At 35.2% G+C, this 26,506-nt stretch overlaps 1 protein-coding gene across 3 annotated transcripts in view; it reads left to right on the top strand.

Annotated features, from left to right (window-relative positions):
- LOC105837548 (protein singed) overlaps positions 1-26,506 on the top strand; it is a 162,090-nt gene that overhangs the window by 32,908 nt on the left and 102,676 nt on the right. For 2 of the 3 annotated variants that reach the window (XM_036290994.1, XM_036290996.1), the window contains exon 2: positions 15,553-15,690. In XM_036290994.1, coding sequence (XP_036146887.1) covers positions 15,628-15,690 — 63 coding nt within the window. In that variant the 5' untranslated portion in view covers positions 15,553-15,627. Of the gene's footprint in view, positions 1-5,828; positions 5,843-8,719; positions 8,727-15,549; positions 15,691-26,506 lie in introns of those variants that run through there. The other variant, XM_036290995.1, reaches the window with a different exon arrangement.

Below are 26,506 nucleotides of genomic sequence, written 5' to 3'. Positions count from 1 at the left end.
TCTTATTTAGGCTGCGTCAGTGAATATTCACTGATTATCACAGTTATAAGTATGCCACTGCGAATCAGTGAATATCCACTGATTAAGATTTAGAGAGTGAAATGCGGTAGTAAATAATGTACCAAATTTTTGTCTTCCTAAATGCCTAACAATGATATATTGGCTTGATATATGCGTAGCTTCTTGAATTCCTCACAAACTTTGATGGCACTTTGCTAAATCTTTTTTTTTTAAATAGAGAAACAAAGGTATTCTTATATTATTACATTTGCCAGATAGATCAAATTTTTGTAATTGTTCAACACTTATAATTTTATATTGTTTTATACATAGACTCTAAATATTTATAACTGCAGCAACAAGCATTTGTTACTATATAACTACCTAATACTGCATGCTTTGTAATTTCCTGTAGAGCTTCATTCTCTATATTACTTTTGTCAACTTCTGTTTGTAATTTGTCAATTTTTTGTTGCTATATATTTAAAAAAAAAGGTTTTTTATGGCTGTGCTTATTATTCTCTTTTTCTCTTTCTTTTTTCTTCTCTTTCAACAGATAATCGAGAAATAGCCACAATGATTTGAAGGTTCTTTTCTACAAAAAAAAAATACGTATACATATATACATATTATATTTCTACATACTAATTTATGGAAAAAATAATGTCTTTGATTGTCTAAATTATATATATAAGTATGTTTATATATATAAGTAAGTATTTTCATATGTCGTATGTATATAGAAGGATGTATCTACATATGTGTGTGTATGTGTGTCTGTGTGTGTGTTATTTGTAAATTTTATTTATCTCTCTCTCTCCCTTTTTTTTGTGTAAGTAATGCTTTTCTTCTTTTTTTCCTTATGTTATACAATAGTTCTAATAATTTAAATAATTACTCGTAATAAATATAGTATACGAGTAATAATTAGAACTATGTATAACATAAGGAAAAAAAAGGAAAGCATTATTTATATAAAAAAACAAAGAGAGAAAAAAATAAAAAATACACACACATACACACGCGCGCGCGCGCGCGCACATGTGGGTATGTACATCCTTATATGACATACATACTGTAACGTGCGCGCCGCGGAAATGAAAGACACTTTTGAACTTAAAAACCAAGCAGCTTTATTAACGCGTCCGACAAGGCTCGAGAGCGAGATTAGACTCGTTGTTGACAAACGTTACCAAGAGCATGACAATTGACAACGCTCTTGGTAAAATCAATATATCGATCGGCTTCGGAACAGCTGAGTCGCAGTCGCAGAGTATACCGGGCGACGCTCGTAACAATACATACATATAAAAATAAATACAAACATATAAACACATTATTAGCAACGTTATTCTCTATTTTGTTGCTACACGTACCTAATATTCTTCCTTATTCCTTCTCTCTCTCTCTCTCTCTCTCTCTCTCTCTCTCTCTCTCTCTCTCTCTCTCTCTCTCTCTTATATTTTTCAGTTTTTCTTGTTTCTATTTACTGTATCAATTTTCTTTTCGTATTAATTCTTTCTCACTCTTATTTCTCTTGATATTTCTAGGCAAATTTATCTTTAAAATATTCTTCGTTTTCTCTATTAAAAGATAAAAACTATATTTTATAATATTCAGGGAAAAACATGACACAAAAAAAGAGAAAAAAGAATAAAATACACATGCATATATATATATATATATATATGTATATATATATGACACACATACATACTTAAATTTATATACCTACATACATACATACACACACATATATATATATATTATTACACAATGTTATTCTTTTCTTTCTTTCTCTCTCTCTCTCTCTCTCTCTCTCTCTCTCTCTCTCTCTCTCTCTCCCTTTCTCTCAATTTGACAATAACACTCTTTTTAACATACATTAATTATAATTTATTTATATGTGTATATATGTGACTTACTTTATTTTATTCTTCTTACTTTTCCTTCTTAATTTTTCCTAATTATTAAAATTTTTTTTTCTCTCTCCTTACCGATTCTTTCTTTCTTTTATTTATTCTTCTTCTATTCTACTTTACCTTCAAATACAGTGTTTCTTCCTCTCTTTCTTTTAATATAACTAAAAATAAAATATGGCACAAAGTATATTGACTTATCTCAAAATAATTATTTTCATTAAAAAAAAAATAAAAATTTTATACAATATACTTATCTGATTGTATAACGGATAGTACGTTATACTATAATTTCCTTTCGCAATGTAATATGCGTACAAAAACTAAATAAAAACTTATTCGCCATTAACCTCGCGCACGTCACATCATTAATCCCGAACTGTCACATTATCGCCGTGAAACTCGCCGCGGACTCGTCTGCTAACGTCAAAGTATATTTGACTACGAACGCGCACTTCTCATCGGATCTACGAGACTTTTCTTATAAGAAATTATTAACCGTACGATTTACAGATATATCACTTAATATTTATTCTTTACTCTCACAAAACGATCATATCACGAATGACAGCGATTTATCATCATATCAATATGCAGTATATATTTTATAAGAAACTCCCCTACAGCATGAAATATTGCTGCAACGTTGCAGAAATATTGCAATAGTGCATAATATAATCAATATTGCAGAAATATTGTAGCAATATTACAAATATAATATTCCCTAGCAAATGTTGCACAATATTGCAGCAATATTACAAATGTAATATTTCTTAGCAGATGTTGTGCAATATTGTAGCAATATTACAAATGTAATATTTCCTAACAGATATTGCACAATATTGTGGCAATATTATATTGCAACCGTGCAAAATTTATTTCCGTATAATCCGTATTTCTTAATCTAGAACTAACAATAAGTAATATTTTACATAGTTTTAAGGGACAAATAAAAAAATAGAGCAGGATATTTTTATTTTAAATTTTTATGTAAGATTAGAGCTAAAAGATACATAGATGTGCAACAAATTCTGTAATCACGACAGCGTTGCGTCCCATACTAGATTGAGTGAAGCAAGTCCAGAAAATGTTCACTCTGACTTATATATATAATACATTAATTAAACATGTGTGAACCATACATGCATGTGTAATTCTAGCGTATAAATTGATCAGGATGGGCATTTTCTGGACTTGCTTCATTTTAATGCTTACTTAAATCTAGAATGGAACGATATTCGATATCCGTTGGTGTATGTTAATTTAATTAATTACTTTTTTAATTAATAATTTTTTTAATTATTGTGCCGTAACGGTATGACAATAAATTCATTTTCCGTTTTTCGTATAATACACATCTTACATATTATTTGATTAATTTAACCACCTGCAACATTTCCTTCATATTGCGCATTAACGTTTCAGAAATATTACAGCAATCTTACAAGAAATATTGCAGCAATATTGCTGAAATATTACAGAAATCTTACGGGGAATATTGCAGAAATATTGCAGACATATTGCACAATATTGTTTTGGAGCGGACATAGGAATATTGCTGCAATATTGCAGCAATATTTTCTGCAATATTCCAATCTTGCAAAATAATATTTCTGCAACGTTGCAGCAATATTTCATGCTGTAGGGGCTGTCACAGGTAAGTCTTAGAAGAGCCCTCTCGTGTTGAATTCGTGTACTCGACAAAGACCGACGACGTATCTTAAATGAAAAATTTACATTTTGGACTTTGCGTCACTATATCTCCCCATATAAATCCAAGCTTTTGATTGAACCTAGTTAGAACTCGATCGGTTAAATCGTTATTGAGATCTGATAATCTCAGGTGTCCGCAAGTCGCGTACTCGCGTAAATGTACGGTAGTCTCGCGCTGCACGTTCACTTGGCGCGAGACACTATCGTGTCTCTTGATAGAAAGCATTGAATATAAATTTACTAAATATTCGTTCTATTTATAAAAATATGTCATAAGATAAAATTACGTTATAGCTTTGTGGATTAAATAAGATGCCTAACCACTACAAAATATGTGATATCCGAACAGAATTATCTTTTTAAAAAAATGGTTAAAAAAGGGCGCCAAGTGTGTGTGTGTGTGTGTGTGTGTGTGTGTGTGTGTGTGTGTGTGTTTACAAAAAATGCTACTATGTTACATATTGCACTGTTTTTATTTTTTTACATTCAAAATAAATTTAAATGTGAAATTACAAGAAATTGGTTTTCATAAAAGGACAAAAATTTTGTCTTTTCTACAAAAATAATAATATGAAGTGAAATGTGCCAGCTATAAGAACGGATATTTATATAAAATTTATTTATTATTTTTTAATATTAAAGTGTTACAATCAATAATACGGTTCTGTATATACATATAAGTAATATACATTCCTGAAATGGTATGACTTTAATTATAATAATAAATGCTACAAAATGAGAGTGTTAAGTTTTTCTCTACAAAAATAATGATTTGAAGAAAAATACGCCAATCTATAAAAATAGATGTTTATTTTTTAACTGTAATTCATAGTTTGATTTTTCATTAAGTCCGTATCAGACTAACTACAGATTGATATTGGGATTAAATTGAAATGTAACCAATTAGGAACAAAACCAATATTTTTTAACTTTGCTTTGAATGGTCAAATTTCAACTCAATCTCAAATCTGATATGGCTTTAAGATTCCCATACAGCACAGAAAGATTGCAGCAACATTGTGGCAACATTTCAACGCAAGATTGCAATATTGCATAAACGTTGTAAAATGTTGCTGCAAGGTTGCAGCAATGGTAAAATGTCCGCTTTTAGAAATATTGTTACGTAATATTGTAGCAATATTGCAGTAAAATATGTATGCAATATTATTTAGAAAAAGATTATTCAAAATAATTCATCTTAAATAACTATTTTGAATTTAACAAATACAGAGTGATTAGTGAAACTTCAAAAGATAAGCTTTGCAAGTTTTGTCTTTTATCTTATATAAGATGAGAGACAAAACTTACAAAATTTATCTTTTAGTTGACGTAATCACTCTGTTGTTAAATTCAAAATATAGTTATTTAAAACCGAATGAATTGATCGGATAATCGTTTGGTTAATGTCACTATAATCACTCTGTATTTGTTAAATTAAAAAATACAGTTATTTAAAATAATTTTGAATAACCTTGTACTCTGTTATACACAAATCTACATAATAATAGTTTTACACACAAATTAAAACTACTCCAGAATGCATGTATCTCTATAGATAAAAAATTTTAAATAATATAGAACGATCACTTTTACATTATTTTTGAAAAGTTACTGTAATATATTAATTTATTCAAACTGTATTGAATATTAATTTTATCTATTTTCACTATTTTAAAATGTTGCTGCATCATTGCTGAAGTAATATTGTAAAATAATGTCTTTGCAATATCTCTGAAACATTACATCGCAATATGCAATGTTGCAACGTTGCAGCAATGTTGCTGCAAGCTTTTGTGCTGTATGGGTTGTCTTAAATTTATCTTCAAATACAATTTTGTTTAGTAAGAAGGTTATTTAAAGATAATTTAAGAAACTCTTAAACACAAGATTAAATTATAAATATTAGCCTGTCGCGTATTAAATTATTGGCTGCTGTACGCCTAGAAAAAACAATTGTCAGGAAGAATATTGGCAAGAAATAAAGGAGATAATATTGAGCTGGCAAATAAGTTTTAATACAAATAAATTACAAATATTACAAATAAATATTTTACTACAAAAACTTGGCGCTGCTAAGCCGAATAATTGCTTTAATACAAAATTATTTTCTTACAATCTAACTTATATACTAAAATAATACATATAACACACGCACGCACGAGAGTGAGAGAGAGAGGGGTGAGAGGGGGGGGAGTGAGAGGGAGAGAGATGTTTGAACGTACGCATAAGAGACTGAGATATATAAATCGCTTTCTTATAAACTAAGTTATATACTGAACACACACACACACGCACGCACACACATTCAGTATAGGTGTACACTACATGCCCATACAGCACAGAAAGATTGCAGCAACATTGTAGCAACATTTCAACGCAAGATTGCAATATTGCATAAACGTTGTGAAATGTTGTTGCAAGGTTGCTGCAAGATTGCAGCAATGGTAAAATGTCCGCTTTTAGAAATATTGTTACGTAATATTGTAGCAATATTGCAGTAAAATATGTATGCAATATTATTCAGAAAAAGATTATTCAAAATAATTCATCTGATTTTAAATAACTATTTTGAATTTAACAAATACAGAGTGATTAGTGAAACTTCAACCAAAAGATAAACTTTGCAAGTTTTGTCTTTTATCTTATATAAGTACATTATAAGATAAGAGACAAAACTTACAAAATTTATCTTTTAGTTGACGTAATCACTCTGTTGTTAAATTCAAAATATAGTTATTTAAAACCGAATGAATTGATCGGATGATCGTTTGGTTAATGTCACTATAATCACTCTGTATTTGTTAAATTAAAAAATACAGTTATTTAAAATAATTTTGAATAACCTTGTACTCTGTTATACACAAATCTACATAATAATAGTTTTACACACAAATTAAAACTACTCCAGAATGCATGTATTTCTATAGATGAAAAATTTTAAATAATATAGAACGATCACTTTTACATTATTTTTGAAAAGTTACTGTAATATATTAATTTATTCAAACTGTATTGAATATTAATTTTATCTATTTTCACTATTTTAATAATATTTTAAAATGTTGCTGCATCATTGCTGAAGTAATATTGTAAAATAATGTCTTTGCAATATCTCTGAAACATTACATCGCAATATGCAATGTTGCAACGTTGCAGCAATGTTGCTGCAAGCTTTTGTGCTGTATGGGTGGGTTTGCGACTTTTCATGCGTAGCGAAGTCCACTCACATTTCCTCCTTCTTATAGAGTGAAACAACGTCTACGCTTGTACTTTACCACATGAGTCTGCGACTTTCCACGCGTAGCGAGGTCCACTCACACTTTTTTTGTTAATAACATTTTTATTAATTACTTTTTAACGAATCACGAGCGACGGTCAAAATCTTTTGAAGGTCACTCAGGAGGATGACCTTGACAACATATGTTAAGGTCGAAATCATCGGAGCTGTCTCCCCTAAACTGCATAATTACCGAAAATACTTGTATTATAATAAAATTAATATTTCCATTTTATTAGTGTCGTAAAAAAATATTGATACATGATAAATGTATAAATATTAAGAAGATAACCATTCAGACTTTAACAAAAAATAAGAAAAATAAGATTTTAAAATTATATCTTATAATAAGTTAATTATATAATTAATAATTCTTAGTAATTCTATCTTAATAAATAACTTTATGTATAATTTATGTCATTATTGTTTCAGACAAAAACCATAATTATATATTAGAAGATACAATTTTATTAGATGCGAAATATAAATAAAAACAAAACATTTCAATTAATTTAAATAAAATATTAAGCAAAATTAAATTTACTTTAAAACTAAATCATGAATTGACAAATATAAAAAAAGCGATTAATTCGAAATTGAACCAGCTATGATTTCAAGTTGTCGAATTATTTGATTTTGAAACTCTTGATTCGAAAACGAATCGAACTTGCATTGATTCGATTCAATTCAAATTTGAACAATTTACACATCTTTAATCTTACATACTTGAAAAGTACTAAATAATAATTTTTCAAAATTGAGCGACAATTTTTTAATCATTTCAACTGTTTTAATATATTTTTTTGTTACGTGTGTATCGAAAGTGATCCCTTTAATGTCACTTTTTGTGGTTAAAGTCGTTGATTTCAGCACTTTAACTTTATTGCACAGGATATCAATCGTGTAATTTCATGTGGAAATTTTGGGAGCGCCCCAATTGACCACCGCTTTTCTAATTGGCGGTCCAACGGAAAAACTCTAAGCATTCATTGCTGCAAATGGTTGTGGCCAATTGCAACGTGGTCAATCGGGGCGCTCCCGAAATTTTCATTTTTCACTCTACTCATTTCTAAACTTTTTCATGACTAGAGCAGCAATCATGTAACTTTTTTCTTAGGGCGAGAAGGTGAAAAGTGACAAGTTTCATCTAACTATCTCTTTCTATTAGTGTTAAATAGAAAGAGACAGTAGTTTGAAACTTTTCACTTTTCACGTTTCCTAGAGGAAAAATTACATGATCGATACCCAAGTGACAATTTACAGAACTAGTTATGTCACTAGGTTTTCATTTTTCCTCCAGCACATTTGATGGTGGAAAAGTTTACGTGAAAAGTCTCATATTTCCACGATTTCGTTGAGTTACATGATCACAAGTTCACGTGAAACTTTTTACTTTTCACTTTCCATCCTAAGGAAAAAGTTACATATATACCCTGTTTTTGTCTTCCAATAGATGGCGTGAACTGTGGGAAAAACACTAAAATCATTTGATTTATAAAGTACCACAATCCATACATCCCTTATAGAATCAAAAATGGCGTCGGAAAGTGTACGTAGTGTACACTTTTATATTATTTTAACTACACATAAAATGCATACAATTGTACTAACCATTTTCTGGGGTGCTATTCCGTAACCACTTACCGACAACTATCGATGTTGTTAAGTTTCGTTGCGCATATTTTTTCATATATCAAAATACGTGCGCAAAGACACTCAACGACATCGATAGTTATCGTTAAGTGGTTACGGAATAGCAGCCCTGATATACTGCGTAACGGCGTAATGTGTTGTGAAAGAAAGACTTAAGAGAAAAACATCGAAATGCCAAGTTGTTATGTTGATTTGTGTAAAAATCACACAGAAAAAGGAGCTCATTTATTTCGCTTGCCAACAGGCAAGAAATAGTAAACGGCGATTAGAATGGCTACAATAATATTGTAAGAGCGGTTCCTATACTTTTAGTCGTAGCATTGCAATAAAAAAAATCTCTTGGAAATTATAAATGTTATGGTTAAAATAAATAAAATAAATTTTATATTTAATTCGAGCCTCAGATCTCGAAGGAAACACACACATTAATGTATCCAATTGTTTGGATCATTTATTATTTTTTATTACACAAACTTGATCACACTTTTGATTTGTAACGTTATTATTGATTTATATTTTTAGGACAACGCTTCTGTAATTTACTTCGTTTATATTGCCTTTTAGACGATATCTAGGCACATATTATAACTGTGCACCAAATGTGTACCACATAATTTTTACGTATTTAAGCACTTGATAAGGACCGAAACCAACGGTCGAAACGTTGTGCACTATATGTTAAATTATTTGAGGCCAGTCAGGTTAAACGTAATAGTTAGATTGTTTTTTCTTTTATATTTAATTGTTAGTATTTACTGGTTCTTTTTTTGTTTGTAATACATGTTCGTATAAGGATGTAAGTTTGGAATTGCCGCATAATAGAGTCAAAATGGCGGACAATTGCGGTACTTTATAAATCCAATGACTTTAGCTCAGACACTCTAGCACGATTTTTCAGTACGTTTAATCATTTCTGCACTCTCAGAAATGATTAAACTATACGTGTCATTTCGCGACATGCATGTGGTAATTCTCTCAGAATTGACAAACGCTTCGTCGCTTTTGCGAACCTAACTTTAGCTAACCTGTCAATTTGCAAAAACCTAAATCATTCAAGGGATCAAATTGACATATGAATAAAAATACGGTAACGGGTGTTAATAACATGGGTGTAACGGCCTTATGCACTCTTACTGGTGAACGAACTCGCCGAATTCAACACTTTAACATTAGTTCTTGTCAGGGCAGACTAAGGTCTGTAGATAAATGACGGGAGAGGAAGGAAGGTCTTCCCACTCATATTTAGTCATTAACCCCAAAATGACCGAGGCCAATACAATGTATCAATTCCACCTTCCCCCCACATTTCACTTTTACTACTACTCACTCATTTTTCTCATACATCAAACACTACACATACACTTTATGGTCCCAAAATGGCGGCTCATGCAAAGACCTTTCTTGGTATGGTATACCACGGTAAAATTTGAATGAGATTTTTTCTTAGACCATACTTTACTGGGGATCGATTCTGTACTTTTAAAGAAAGTGAAAAGTAAGCACCACTGATTGGTGTATATTTTTAGGATATACACTAATCACTTTTGCTTACTTTTCACATTTTTACTTCTTTAGAAATATAGAATCGATCCCCTGAATCGTGCATCGTCTTCTACAGGTTGTTGCCGAGTTGGAGGAAAAAGACAGATATATCAGAGATATCTCGGTCACATGTGTGACAAGGAAACACAGTTCTGCAAGGGACGAAACAATAGTCCTGAATATTTCTATCACTTTTCTCCAACAATCGACAATAATCTGCAAAGGACGACGTTTGGTCCTCACTCTTTGGCGGTAAAACTGATAAAAGCATAAAACTTTTTGATTCTTATGAGAGGAAACATCATTTTTCCAATGATAGTAGCGCACTCTGGTAGACCCGGGGAGGCGTAACAGAAAACTCTTGACTGCCTTTTTGAGTTTGTTGGCCCTGGTTTTTGTCTTCTAATAAATGGCATAAGCCATAAGTGGTGAAAAACTTCCCGGCATGACTTTTTTTTGCATATTTGATCATTTTTCATATCTTTGCCTTCGTTATCATACACACATGCACATCATCTCGTGACACGCATACGATAACTCGCAAAATTACTGACGTTGCTTTCACAACACGTATAATACTTACAGAATTATTGACACTTTGTTGGTTTCGCGAACCTTTTTTTTATACAAGAGAAAATGCGTTTACGCATTTCCTCAGCGGTGGGATTACCGCCGAGGGGTATGTGGGACTCTGAGAGCCTCGCCCCCAAAGAAAACAAGTTCCCAAGGGGACCTAGCTCCCAACTAAAAAACCTTTGTATGGCCGTTATCCGGTGCTATAGGCCCGGGGACGGGGTCACACTTGGTAATTCACCGCCCCCGGGCCATCGCACCGAATACCCTCCCCGTTCTCAAACTCTCTGAAGGGGAGGAGTTTGGGGAGGGCCCTACTCTGGGCCCGCATCAGGGGATCTTCCGTTAGAGGGATCCCACGGGCCCGTGTCGTCGCGACACGGCGGGAAATGCGCGGCCACGTCGCATCCCCTGCTCCTGGGACCGATTTGCCTTTCGGCAGCAGGAGCCTCTGCGTCCCCACACGGAAACCCTCATCGGTCTCTGAGGAGGCATGGTGGGGGGGGGGGATCACAGAACTCCCGCGTGGCCCGCAACCTTCCCCACTGCCCCTGCCTTCTCGCTACTTGCAAACGGGATCGACGCGTGGAAGACCGAGGTTCCCCTGCGCTCCCCCGTTCAGCGCCCGCTCCTCTTCACGACTTATTTCCCCGCGGAGGGGAGGGGCGCACATGGCACTTTGTTCGGCGATAGGGGAGGGGAGCATGGACGCAAGCGTCGCCCCTTCTCCCTCGCCACCATCCCGGGGTCGGGTTGCTCACTGGCCCCCGAGGGGACAGGCAGGGGGGAATTACGAGACATCCATTCGTTTCGCGTACTCCCTCACCCTTCCGCCCGTTCTACGCCGTGCGGGATCGGCATCGGAGTCCGATCTTGCGACCTCGCGCAGCCGCTCCGCGTCCTCCTTCTGCGACATAACGTCCTCGCGGAAGGAGGACACGGCCTCCCAGTTCATAGCTGCCCTTACCTGTGGGGCCAGTGGTTTCACGAACCTAACTCAACCTCAGCTAATCTGTAATTTCATGAGGACTAGGGCTTTCAAATACCGGTATTAATACCGTATTTAGTTTGTTTAATGCCGGGATTCCGGTATTAGAAAGGTGCCTAAATTGAGATGTTAATTGAAAATAATTACCTTTTTTAAAAAAAGTTAAAAAAGCGCCAAGTGTGTGTATGTGCACGGGAGTATCTCGTTTGGACACATAACAATTGGACACGCACGATTGGACACGCACAATTGGACACGGCTCGATTGGACACCGCACGATTGGACATTGCACGATTGGACACCGCACGATTGGATATTGCACGATTAGACACCGCATGATTGAGCACCGCATTATTGGACACGCACACACACATTCATATGTGTTTGCAGATTTATAATACAGTTTAGAAAGATTAGCGACTTGGACGGGGTGGGTGCGGGAGGGGGAGGCTCCTCTTGCGCTCTTATGCTATAAACAAACGCCAAAAAAAGCATTTAGACGCCGCGATCATCTCAGGATCGGGGCTGAGTTAGAAGGGGAGAGAAGAAAAAATGGAATGACTTTGTCGCTCAGTACGTCAAAGGTAGCCAAGCGTGCAACGTTTCATAGATAGACGGAACACAATGTGTGCTCGGGCTCGCAACACGTGTCACCTGGTGACAAAAGTGTGAACCAGACAAAGTCGATGACGTATCTTACATGAAATTTTCGCATTTCAGACTTTGTATCGCTATATCTTCTTTCGTAGAACACATAAAAAAAAAATAAAAATAATTTTCTTATACAAATCAAATCAAGTTTTTGATTGGATTTAGTTAGAACTCGATCGGTTTAATCGTTATTGAGATCTGATAATCTCGCGTGCTCGCGAGTCGCGTACTGATGATCAGATACACGGGCGGTCTAGATAAATACATGTATTTTTTTCGGACATATAATAGATATAAGAACAAAATTTTAAAATTTGACTAATATTTTAAAGATTTATTTAACAAATGAGAAATTTTTATACTTTTATTTGATTTTTTACTGAAATTTTATATTTGCTATATTATATTTTATATTTTCCATTTTTTTCTTACCGAAATAAAATTGTTTTCAATGTGATGCTATTGATAATGATTTAATATGATTCAGATTTAAAAAAATGAACTTGTTCGGTTTTAGAAAATTCTTTTATTATGTTGGACTATCTAATTATAATATATTAAATACTTAAACCGATTGTTAAAATATCGGAAATATTTGCTGCATTATCATAATGTTTGAGCGGTCTACATAATTATTTTGATAATTAGTATTTTTTTTAGATCTATATATGATCAAATTTTTGTATACTTTAGCAAAATCGTTCTTTTATATATCCCATCAATAACAAGTACAATATTTTTATTTCCTCAATTAAAACTTGTTTTTATATAAAAATGCGTAGAATGTACACATGTAAGGATGGTAATTAAACATATAATTATACGTAACGAAGTGACGTAAATATAATAGAAACAAAAGTTTACCGACTGGGAAACAATAAAGTTTATACAGAAAAGTAAAGGCTCCTTCGTATTAATCATTGATTGAAACAAATAACTTTCGTGATTTGTTTTTATTGAAGATGCGATTAAATGTCACTGCGATATAGTAATTATAGTAACAGTAACAGTAATTCTAACTTTACCAGTAACAGTAATAGCAATAGCAATAGCAACAGCAACAGCAATAGTACTAGTAATTATCTGTTACGTCCAGCTTTATGGTATTTTAACTCTTTTATTTGGTAGAAGGGATATTTCAGGGAGAACGGGTAAGGCAGGGAAGAACGTAATAAACATGTAGAATTCCCGTAAGCACACAAATTAAGAGAGGGTAGGGGTCCCGGATCGAACGCACTTTTTATGACTCAAAAATATAGGTCAACGTGCCGATAAGCCCGCTATAACCCGTTTCAAGTCATACGTTCGTCGGTCCAAGTTTCGAGTCAACGAATTAAATTGCTTTAACTCGGGATCAGACCAGGTGCAGTCTTTGTTCGGGATAAGGGGAGGTCGTTATTAATTAAAATAAATGATGAAGTTTTACATAAAATTAACAAAAATATTTATTATAATAAAATAAAGAATAAAAACAAAAAAAAATACAAATAAGCGCTGAAATCGTGATTTGACAATTTTGTAATAAATGGTATAATCGAATCTAAAACGCATAGTGAGTATGAATATAGTTGTACAAATATTATATAAGTATGTGGTGGGCGGAGAAAGGGAAACAAAGATTTTTGTTCTTTAATTCTATAGTTATAACGGTAAAGGCGGAGCAAAGAAATAATCGAAGGGTTTACTAATTTGTTACATGAGGAAAACAGATGCTTGAAGTCGTAAGAGAATAAAGAATAGCGTGGGAGAGAATGGGGGTGGAATGTCTTCAAGGGAACTTATATGAGAGTAACTTGGAGAAGGAGGAGGTGAACTAGAAAAAGAATATGTCGAGAATATCTGAGGAACGTGTTCATGTTCTTCAAACGAAGGGGTGGGTCGAGGAACATTAGGTTCTTTGAAGGTGGTAGGACGAGAGGAAAGTCGAGGAACATTAGGTTCTTCGAAGGTGGTAGGAGGAGAGGAAGGTCGAGGAACACTAGGTTCTTCGATGACGGTAAGAGCAAATAAAGTGACTCGAGGTATTCCTGGTAAACGCGATTTAATTCTTCCCGAGCCCGCCGATTAAACTCTAATAGGGAATTATTTACAAATAATGGGAGCGTGTCTTAAAGAATTAAAACGGCAGGGAGTAGATGAGTAACGTAAAAACAAAAAAAGAAATTGTGATTGTGGGACTTACTCATTACTGGTTCTCGAATAAATCTGTCAGAATCGAAGGGTTTTCTTGACCGGATGGAACGGCACTAAAGTTTATTCGCGCTGAGTATCGATCATGTAATTTTTCTCCTAGGGCGGAAACGTGAAAAGTGAAAAGTTCCAAGTTACTGTCTCTTTCTATTCAACACAATAGAAAGAGATAGTTACATGAAACTTTTCACTTTTCACGTTTCCGCCATAAGGAAAAAGTTACATGATTGCTTCCCTGATTCTACATGATTACTAACTAACTGATTCACTAACTAACTAACTAACTCTCTTATTCGTTACTGATTACTGACTACTAACTGAGATGAAAAAAAACTACTGCCAAACTTCTTCAAGATTTGATTTTATATATGCAGAGTCTTACAGAGAGAGGATCCAAATGTAGATCGTTCAAATATTCTAATTGGTAGGACTCTTTTTCAAGATTATGTGGTGAGTGAATTCTAAGTTTTCTTATTGGAGAAATAGTTTTTCCTTTTTGACAAATAATACGTTAAATTGAAAGTTTCTTTGTTTTCTCCCACATTCCTTTAATTTTATCGAAGGGATGCGACTTATCGCGTAGGTTATCTTCCCTTTGGTTTTAAAAGATAAATAGTTCTTTATCGTGCTAGACGTGCTATGGTATGGTTTGCAGATGGAGGAAATGGTTATTTATTTTGCTAATGTTTGGATTCTTTATTGCTCATTTTTTTATGAGGAAACGTGAAACCTTTTTGTATTTCCACGTTCAAAATTTATTATTTGTTGACTCGATATTCAAAAGAAATCGAAATTATCAACTTGATCGTTTCGTCCATCCATGTTTGTCATCACGCATAAAAAATTATCGGAGACCGTTGAAACGGAATTTCTTTTGTAATTTGTTTTTCTGACGAAGGGAAATCGTGGAGTGTGCCGGACGTAACAAATCTTTAACAACGTTAATGATTTAGAATTTGTTTTTTTATTATTTATGACACAATAAATAAATAATTAAGACATTAATATCTTTAAAAAAAGTTATTTAAATGGCGTATGTATTTCAGACTTACATTTCAACCACTTGGAATACTAGGGATAAATTTCAAAAGTAATCGAATTCGACCAGATACGGCAGTACGATGCAGAGCAACGGTTCGGAAAATGCAGGATCTGAGAATGGAGTCGACAAATCGGGATGGACGGTACGTAGAATTATACAAGTTTTTTAAAGGACGCACAAAAATGTAGAGAAGGATGCTCGAGTTATAAAAAATATATAAAAAATAAAACTATTTATATTTTTAGTACGCCACTGTCGATAATTGCTGTCACTTTACGATAATCAAACGACGCGATAGCGGCGCGACGCCAAGTACATAAAGAATCGTGCCGTATGACACGAACTTCACTGCGCAAATGTCGCAGCGCTACTAAGCTTTATATGGAATTTAGCTGTCAAATTCACTTTCAGTTAAAATATGTCAAAAAGTAAAATTATAAATAAAATTTAACGGCAATTTTATTACATAATATTGATGTGAGTTTTCGATGCGACCAGTCTGATTGAAATCGGTACACTCAATTCTGAGATCTCGAGATCTTTTGTATGAAAAAGCTCACTTGAATTATTTTCTACAGATTCACACATAAAGCCTGTTTGTCGTTCAAGAGGCTTAACAATGTGCATATATATAATTTTATCAAACTAAAATAAAAAATTATTTTGTAATGTAAGTGATAAATATTGGTACACGAAAAAATTTAATAAAATTAATAAAAATAAAATTAATAATATAAATAAATAATATGCATAATATATATGTAATAAATGTCAAAAATACTATTTTTTTAAAATTAATAAAATTACAAACCTCTGAATGTTTAAGCTGTACATAGCTTCATTGGTAAAGATATTTGTTAATGCAAATATGTGGTATATAATATATAAGTGGTGACTATTAATACCAATACCTATCCAACAATTACTAAGTTACATGTAACGTGCCTGTTAGTTGTAATTTCTCGCTCAATATAATTGTATTATAACACACGTGTTATATTACAGTTATATTGATGAGTAGGAAATTACAATTAAAAGGCATGTTATTACGTGTACAAATAAGTTTCTGCCATTTTTTATCAAAAATTGGGCATTTATGATTTCAACCAATATGAAATTGCTTGTTGAGTCACCCCTAATGCAAGTTCTTCTTGCGTTTGGCACGAATCTTGATCCAATAATGCTTCCAATTCCGCGTCTTCGTACACTTTCGGCCTTCCGCTACGTTTTTTGTTTTCGATGTCAAATTCACCGTTCTTAAACTTTTAAAACCACTCACGACAACTTCTCTCACTTAAGGCAGCCTGACCATATGCTTCTACAAGCAATCAATGCGCCTCAGCTGCAGATTTTTTCAAATTGAAGAAGTAAATCAAAAGTTCCCGCAAATGACGCATATTCGACTCAAAACTCGACATTTTCGCACACAAAAGAATATATTATACTGATCAAAATTCACTAATATTTCAAAGTTATGTTGTTGACAGATGTCCAACCTTATAATAATGGCGTTTTACATCTGACAATTTTAACCATAACTTACTGGTGGCGCCAACTTTTGTCGAATGGCGGAAACTTATTTGTACACCTAATACATGTAACTTGGTGTTTGGTGGGTAATAATATATATTTATATATTAATTAAAATAAACAAAAACAAGAAGGGAATAGAAAGAGGATAAAAGAGAAAAAAGAAAAACTAAAAGGAAAAGAGAAAGAAAGAAAGAGGAAGAGAGGAAAAAAGCGAATAATTCTTAATTCTTAATTTAATTTTTTAGAGCAGTGTTTGACGTTATAGTTGTCCTTTTCGGGCAGATTTCAGAGGCAACGCCTACTGTTTCCCCACTACCGCTCGTTGACGGCCGAGCCGCCGAACACACGTAAACGCCTCAGGCGCGTCTAAAGAACTGGGTCCCTCTAAAGAAGTATACTGGAGTGTTATCTAAAATATTTTTGTTGTTAAGTACTTTTTATTTTTATTAAATAATTGAATATTAATAATTTTATTATTAATATATGTTATATAAAACTATTTTACATACGTAAAATACGTTATCATAATATATCATAATAAAAAATCATTAAGAAATAATATTTTTTATTTTTTTTCTTCTTTTTTCCAAATTTTCTTTGAAGAATTGTAATTTTGAAAAACATACCTATAGATTTAATTATAGATTAATTAATTCTCCAATTAATCAGTTTAATATCCGTTTTACTGATTTCGAAATATTAAGAAAAGAGTTATTACTTTTTGAGAATCCTTTCACTGCACAAATCAAGGAACAAAGCTTAGAATTTCAAGCAAAGCTTTGTAATCTTTAATGCGATCTTGCTTTAAAAGCATGGTTAGAAAAAGAGTAAAATTTTTCAAAATTTTAGATATATTATGTTATCCACTTATAAAAATTAAAAAATAAAATTTGCGAAAACAAAAAAAACGTTTTCCTTTAAGCGATAAAACATTATCTTCGCTGATGCAAGTTAGTTTTTTTAAAATTTCTGCAGATATACTAGCTTTAGTAAAATCGTACAAATGATTTAGAAAATTGCATTAAATTTTTTTATATTATATTAATTACATTATATTAAATTAATTTATATTAAATTATACACAAATTGGCTTTAGTTTTTTCAAATTACTTTTTTCATTTTATAAAAAAGTTGTTTTCTTATATGTTATGTCATAACGTTTTATTATTATTATTAGTGGAATAGGCCTACGGAGAAATTACTATTTTAAAAAACGTATTGAACAATAGTACCTCATGGGTGATGTGGAAAGCTATTGTCAAAATTTTAATTATATTTCATCAAAAATATGTTATGATAACATATTATATATATGTGTAAAATAGTTTTATATACATAACATATATTAATAATAAAATTATTAATATTCAATTATTTAATACAAATAAAAAGTATTTAACAAAAGAAATATTTTAGGTACAACCCCCAGTATACTTCTTTATCGCGCCTGAGGCGTTCACGAGCGATCGGCGGCTCGATCGTCAAAATCGCGAGCCGTAATGGGGGAACCATAGACATAGTAAGTATAGACCGAGCATTTATTGTATAAGCGTGATGCATACGAAAAGAAAGACAAAAGATATGTAAGATGAGTTTCTTTCTTCCACTTCTCCGATATTAAAAAGAGAAAGAAACTCATCTTATATCTTTTTGTCTTTTTTTTCGTATGCATCAATGCTTATAAAATGGATGCTCAGTCTATACTTACTATGTCTATAGGGGGAACAGTAGGCGTCGCCTCTGAAATCTGCCCGAAAAGGGCAACTAACGTCGAGCACTGCTTTAGAAAAATGTAACTTGCCTTGAAATGTTAAAAATGCATTCATATTCTTCGCAGAACAAATAAAATAAAGTATATTAAACTGTGGAAATGTATATACATACATACATATAAAATAAACACACTCAAAAGTGCATATGTACAATAGAGGCTTAATGTAATTAAAAAAAGAAATAATTCTTTAATTTTTACAAAAAGAAGTGAAATCCCATCAAAAAACTTTAAAAATATAAAAAAAGATACGCCAAGTACATAAACGCTTTCAAAAATAAATTTAATATTGATACAATTAGCCAATATTGTAACTAACCCCTTTCGCCAGCATCCATCGACCGCGCACGGCCCGGTTTACCATCCGACGGACCCCGATACGGACATCGGCCCGTCATAGAACATTACATATCGTTGAGGCGAAAATCATCTCAACGGCCCCGTGCGCTTCTCCAGCCAGTCTCCCGACCGTCGGGAGGTTAAGCGCGGAGGGGACCGAGGAGCTACGAGTGTCCCCGATCCTCCGCTCGAAACCGTATAAAAGGCCGTAAGACGTCTCATTTCTCGACCGAACCGTATCCGGCACACCAAATCCACCTGATACGATCGAGAAGCCTCCTGTGATCCGGAGATTAGAGTAGAGAATTCTATGCTTTAGCCAAGAATTCTTGGATCCGCTCGCTTCCAAATTCCTTAGCCTGAGTCCGCAAATCGAAGGTAGAGCATTCTCCGCCTTCGCCGAAAAGTCTCGACCGCGGCTCACTCCATTCCTTATTATACGTCCGATATCACGAGATCGAGAGTTCTCCGTTTCTCCCGAGTATTCTTGGGATCGCCGTCGTTTTCCTGTCATACATCGATGACATCCCCGAAATACATCGCGATTTCAAAAAAACCACTGCGCTTAGTGCCGCGCACACCGCACTCCACTAAGATCCGTGCACAGGGCAATTACCGCCCTACCGCGTCTAGAAACTTGAGCGCCTCGCCGTGAGACATCACCCGTAGCATTGTCGCAAGCAGGCACCACAAAACGCCGCACGCGATTCAGCGCACAGCTGATCTACGAAGTCACGCGTTCTACTGTAAATATGTTCTTTGTAAATGTTTTAGATAAAATATATTAGAATTTCGTTTATGGCTTCCGCTTCCGATGTGAGTTGTGAGAACACGCAAGTATTCCGTGAGAGTATTCACAAGGTGCATAGAGTGGAAGAAAGAGTGAGTGCCGGGCGAGAGTGTGCGGAGTAGGAAGAGGAAAGTGAAGAGAGTGAATATGAGTGGGATAGGGATAGGGACAGAGCTAACGGAGAGAGAAGGAGATAAAAAGTGATTATAGAACAATAGAAGTGGGCGATAGTTATGCACAAAGTATAAGAGATAGAGAGAAAAAGAGTGGGTAGGTAGGAGGGTAGTGGCTCACTTGGACACAATACAATTGAACACAGTGCAGATGGACACGTTGCAAATGGACACAAACTAATGTACACGGTTCAAATAGACACGGTTTATTTGGACACAGGAATTTTGTACACCGCAAAGTTGTACACCGTACATTTCTATACTCTTCTGTTTAGGGCACCCCTACCGACGGGGTTGGTGCGGGAGAGGGGCCGAAGGCCCCCTTTGCACTACCCCGTGTGCGTGTGTGTGCGCGTGTGTGCGTGCGTGCGTGCGTGCGTGCGTGCGTGCGTGCGTGCGTGCGTGTGGCCACGGTTACGGTGTAGAAATGTACGGTGTACATTATTTTGTGTCCATTTGCAACGTGTTCATTTGCACTGTGTCCAATTGTACTGTGTCCCAGTGAAGGCCACTCGGCAGGAGAGGGAGAGGATAGAGGGCAGCATGGATAAAGTAGTGGAGAGGAAACACAGAGTGTGTGAGAGAGAGAGAGAGAGAGAGAGAGAGAGAGAGAGAGAGAGAGAGAGAGGAGGGGGGTGGTAGTATGAGAAATATAGAGTTCTTGAAGAGGAAGAAAGAGGGTTCGAATGAAGAGAAAAAGGAGATGAAAGATAGTCCGTTCCATAGAAGTAAAAAAACGTTATAATCGCCGATCAAGATAGAAAGGGAGAAGAGGGAAAGAATATATAATGAGGAGGAAAAGGAAGGGAAGGGAAGTTTGAGTGGAATAGAGGAGCTGAAGAGTATGATGGGGAAGATGTGGCAGGATCAAAGGAGGAAGGATAAAGGATTGAGAGAGGGTTTAAAAGTGCCAGAAGAGAGGATGGAAAGATGGAGAAAAGGAGCAAATAAAAAGAGATAAAAGATGGCAGAAAAAAAGAAAAAAGTTATTTCAGAGAATTGAAGAATTAGAAAAGAAAGTGGGGGAAATAAAGGGGGGAAATAAGTTTAAAGTGAGGAGAGAAAGAGGGAGGAAGGAACGATAGAGAAAAGATTACGGAAAGTGGAAAGGGAAAGGGAACTGAGAGAGAGAAAGGAGAGAAGAAAGAATTTGACAGTTAAGGATTTGGAAGTTAGGGAGGGAAAGAAGAAAGAGGCGGTGGAAGGATTGTTGGTTGATAGAGGAGCGAAGATAAAAGTGGAAGAGGTAAGCAGGGCAGGGGGAGGAAAAGGAAAGGATATATGGTTAGTTAAGTTGGAGAAAAAGAGGCAAAGAGAAAAGAGGAAAGAAGAGAGGCAGAAGAGGACGTAAATACAAGGAATAAAGTGGATGGGAGGGAAAAAGGTGGGGGAGAGGGAGTAGAAGGTATGCTTTTGGAATGTGGCGGATTTGGGAAATAAGGACAGGGAATTTTGTAAAGGGCTAGATAAATGGAAGCTGATTGTTCTGTTGGTGAGTGGAAAAAAAGAGGTGAGGGAAGTTAAAAGGGTTAATGCTGAATCTTTTTTAGCCTAGAAGTAGAACTTAAATTAATTACACAAGACTACAATATTTTATTCTTTATTTACAAGAACCAGAGGAAGTGCTCTATGTAGATTTTGAAGTGCTGAATGAGTGAGTCCCAGATGCATACAGTAATAAACGGACACAGCAGGCTGAGTAAAACGGACACAGTAACAAACGGACACAGACAAAACGGATACAGTACAAAACGAATGAAGCCCGATTGCGCACATAAACGATTGGTAGTATTTTCCGATTGGACACAGTCCTGATTAGACACGGATTCGATTGGACACAGTCCTGATTAGACACGGACCCGATTGGACACAGTCAAGATTGCACACCGACTCGATTGCACACGGACCCGATTGTGCACCGACCCGTTTGCACACAAACCCGATTGGACACGGATCCGATTGGACACAGTCCCGATTGCACACCGTCCCGACCGGACACAGACCCGATTGGACACCGACCCGATTGCGCATCGACCCGATTGCGCACCGACCCGATTGCACATGACCCGTTTGCTCACGGACCCGATTGCACACGGACCCGATTGCGCACCGACCCGTTTGCACACGGACTTTTCTTATACATACACTCACTCGAAAAAAAAGCGGTACACCTAAAATTTGTCAAAAAATCACTAAACTTCCAATGACGATAACTACGCAAGTAATAAAGATAGAAAGGTTTCTAAAAAAAGAAATTAAAGCTTCAAATGTCTACTTTAAGAATTGATTTAGTAAAATTTTGCGCAATAATTTTTTTCAAAATGGCGTATGATAAAGCGAGAGCATGCGAAATTGAAAAATATTGGTCTGAGTTTGCGACGATCCATGGCGTGAGGCAAGTATCGCAACTTAATGGGATAAAAAGCATGCGATAGTACAGAGTTTTCCCTTCAAAATGCTTTTTTACTCGTCTCGATGCGATGATTTTTCGCTGAGATATGCGCATTTAAAGTAAAAAAACTGCCTTTTTATTTAAATGGGCATATCTCAGCAAAAAATCATCGTATCGAGATGAGTAAAAAAGCATTTTGAAGGGAAAACTTTGTACTATCGCATGCTTTTTATCCCATTAAGTTGCGATACTTGCCTCGCGCCATGGATCGTCGCAAACTCAGACCAATATTTTTCAATTTCGCATGCTCTCGCTTTGTCATACGCCATTTTGAAAAAAATTATTACGCAAAATTTTACTAAATCAATTCTTAAAGTAGACATTTGAAGCTTTAATTTCTTTTTTTAGAAACCTTTCTATCTTTATTACTCGCGTAGTTATCGTCATTGGAAGTTTAGTGATTTTTTGACAAATTTTAGGTGTACCGCTTTTTTTTCGAGTGAGTGTATTTTATAGTCGCAAACCCATGTGGTGAAAAAAATGCTTTACACACACACACACACACACAGGCACGCACGCACACACGCACGCACACACACACACGCACACACACACACACACACACACACACACACGGCGGGGGTGCAAGAGGAGCTTCGCCCCTCCTCCTGCACCCACCCCGTCCAAGTCGCTAACCTATGTACTATCTGCAATACGGAATCATATCGTGTGTAATCGGGTGCGTGTGCAAACGGGTCGGTGCGCAATCGGGTCGGTGCGTAATCGGATCCGTGTGCAATCGGATCTGTGTGCAAACGGGTCGTGTGCAATCGGATCGATGCGCAATCAGGTCTGTGTGCAGACGGGTCGGTGCGCAATCGGGTCTATGTGCAATCGAGTCCATGTCCTATCGGGACTGTGTCCAATCAGGAAGTACTACTGTGTCCAATCGCTTATGTGCGCAATCGGGACAGTCCCGTACGAAACGGACATAGTAACAAACGGACACAGTGCGAAACGGACACAGTCGCAAACCCATGTGGTGCAAAAAATGCTTTGCGCCCGCGCGCGCACACGCACGCACGCACGCACGCACGCACGCACACACACACACACACACACACACACACACACACACACACACACACACACACACACACACACACACACACACACACACACACACACAAGAAGGGTGTAAGTGGGGCTTTGCCCTCCCCCTCTCGGACCTACCCCGTCGGTAGGGATGCCCTGAAAAGTCACAACCCATGTGGTAAGTCCGTTTGTTACTGTATCCGTTTGGTCTATGTGTATTTGGTCCGTGCGCATTTGGTCTGTGTGCATTTTGTCTGTGTACGTTTCGCACTGTGTCCATTTGTTACTATGTCTGTTTCGCTCTGTGTTCCTTTATTACTGTGTCCGTTTGGTCTGTGTTCGTTTATTACTGTGCGCATCTGAGACGCTCCCTACTGAATTCAAATCTGTTGCCCGTTTTGCTTCTATACGTCAGGTTTTTTTGTAAATCTTGAAAATATGTCATTTGTACATTAACCAACCTATTAATACTCATGGCTAAACCAACAAGAGGATTAGAAAAGCAACTATTGGAAGCTTTGATCAAAAGAACAGGCGTAAAAAATTTTTTTTACATTTGTTTATAGCAAGATATGTTTAAAACAATTACGAAAATTGATTTTTCGGAAAAAACTGATAACGCCATTTAATTGTACGAAAAAAATTACATGGAAATTATGTATTTTATGGTTAAAAATGTTTTTTTTTATTTTGGTGTAGTAATGTTATGAACAATTTCTTTGCCTGTACCCATTATTATTCACGGCTAGACCAGCGGGGAGATCGGAATAGTAACTATTGGAAGATTCATGTTAGGTAAAAAAAACAAGAGGCTATCATTTGGACTCTGTTCAGTTAAACACGAAAAAAAACGGACAAAGACACACGCACACACACACACGCGCGCGCGCGCACGGGTGTGGTTAGGTGGGCCTTTGGCCCCTCTTCCGCACCCATCCCGTCAATAGGAGTGCCCTAGACATACCCAGCTAGCAAAATGACGCAAACTTTGCGCGAAGTTTGCTGCAAACTCGAGCAAACCTTTGCAACAAAATTACGACAAGGTGTGTCCGCATTAAGCTTAACTTTTGCTGGCAAGGCTTGTTGTAAATAGTATGACGCATATTTTATGCAAATAACAGGGTAAAATTTACTAGTAAAGCATAACAACAAATTTGCAGCAAGAACAAGGCAAACCTTGCTGTACACAATATGATAGCAAATTTGTGGCAAGAACAGGACAAATATTGTCGAAATTTAGATCAACAAAAATGATTATTAGACTGAAATATTAGACTGATTAGTCCAATATCAAATGTGAATGGTGCAATCGTACTTGGTTCTCTGTTCTCAACGAGCCCCTTTTATTAATCCAGTAGGTAAATCTTTTTCACGAGAAATGCGCCATCTCGAGATAGATAGTAAAATCAGAAATAAAGTTTAAAACCCGATAATGCAACCTTGTTATTTGCATAAAATGTGCGTCATACTATTTGCGACAAACCTTGCCAACAAAAACTAAGCTGTTTATGGACACACCTTGTCGCAATTTTGTTGCGAAAGTATGCTCGGCAAGTTTTATTTTGTTCTTGCTACTAATTTGCTGTTATTCTGTGCTTAACAAGATTTCCTGTTTCTGCCATAAATTTATTGTCATGTCGTGTAGCAAGGTTTGCTCTGTTATTTGCTTAAATTTTACATTTTATCGTGTCGGAACAAATCTTGTAATTTCTATACGTAATATTTATGTACAAGTCTTTCTCTGTTATTTGCAGCATCGTGTGATGAAAACTTTTGCCGTAAATTTGCTTGAAACTTTTAGAAAACAAAGCAACAGACAATTACTTGTCATAAAATTGGTGTCAAAATTGAAACAATCCTTGCTGTAAAGCTTTCACGATATGTGATTTTAACAGACCTGGCTAGCTGGGTAGTTATTTCTTACTGTGTCCAAGCGAACGGTGTGCAAGCGAACAATGTCCAAATACATGGTGTCCAAGTAAAGGGTATCCAATAAACGGTGTCTACATGAACGGTGCCCAAGTGCACCGCTTCCCCCCAAAAACATTATAGGCATAAAAAAAGTTTTTTGAATTTGTTTATAACAAATTTGTTTAAACAAGTTACGAAAATCGACTTTTTGAGAAAAATTAATAGCGCCATTTGATTGTATGGGAAAAATTACATAAAAATCGATAGTTACTTTTCCGATCCTCCCGCTGGTCTAGTCATAGACGGTAACGGGTACAAAAATAAATTGTTTATAATATTACTATCAGTGTTGGGTAGTATCTCTATACATGTATCTAGATACACGTATAGAGATACATTTTGTGTATCTGAACCTGTATCTGAGATACATTTGAATTAGAGTATTTGTATCTGTATCTAGATACAAAACACAGTATCTGAACTGCTTTTCAGATACATTTTCAAATACATTTTCACGTACTTTATTGGGAAAAAAATGTTTTTTTAAGGTCATTTTTGATTTGCTATTACTGTCGATAACGTCATTTAGATTTGCGCAAATAGTACTTATGTATAAAATAACTTTGCTATTTAGTCTATAGAATCATTAGATTTTGTGCATATTACATACATTATTAATATTATTATTATTATTATTACAATAAAATATAATTTAAAAGACAAGAAACGCAAGTTTACTCAACAACTCAACAAACAAATAAAAAATTCGGAAAAGACAGTAAGAGTTCAGCGACAGGTATTTATGTGCAACACAAAAATGTAATTATTTATTTTATAATGCGCTTTTCGTGTTGTGCACAAACATTTAAATTTTTCTGATTTTTTTATTTGAATATTTATATTTTTTAATTTAAAAGTATCTGAACGTATCTGAGATACTTTTAAAGTATCTGA

This window comes from Monomorium pharaonis, chromosome 8 (genome assembly GCF_013373865.1).
Source record: "Monomorium pharaonis isolate MP-MQ-018 chromosome 8, ASM1337386v2, whole genome shotgun sequence".
NCBI lineage: Eukaryota > Metazoa > Arthropoda > Insecta > Hymenoptera > Formicidae > Monomorium > Monomorium pharaonis.
This window is presented reverse-complemented; position numbering and strand designations above follow the sequence as displayed.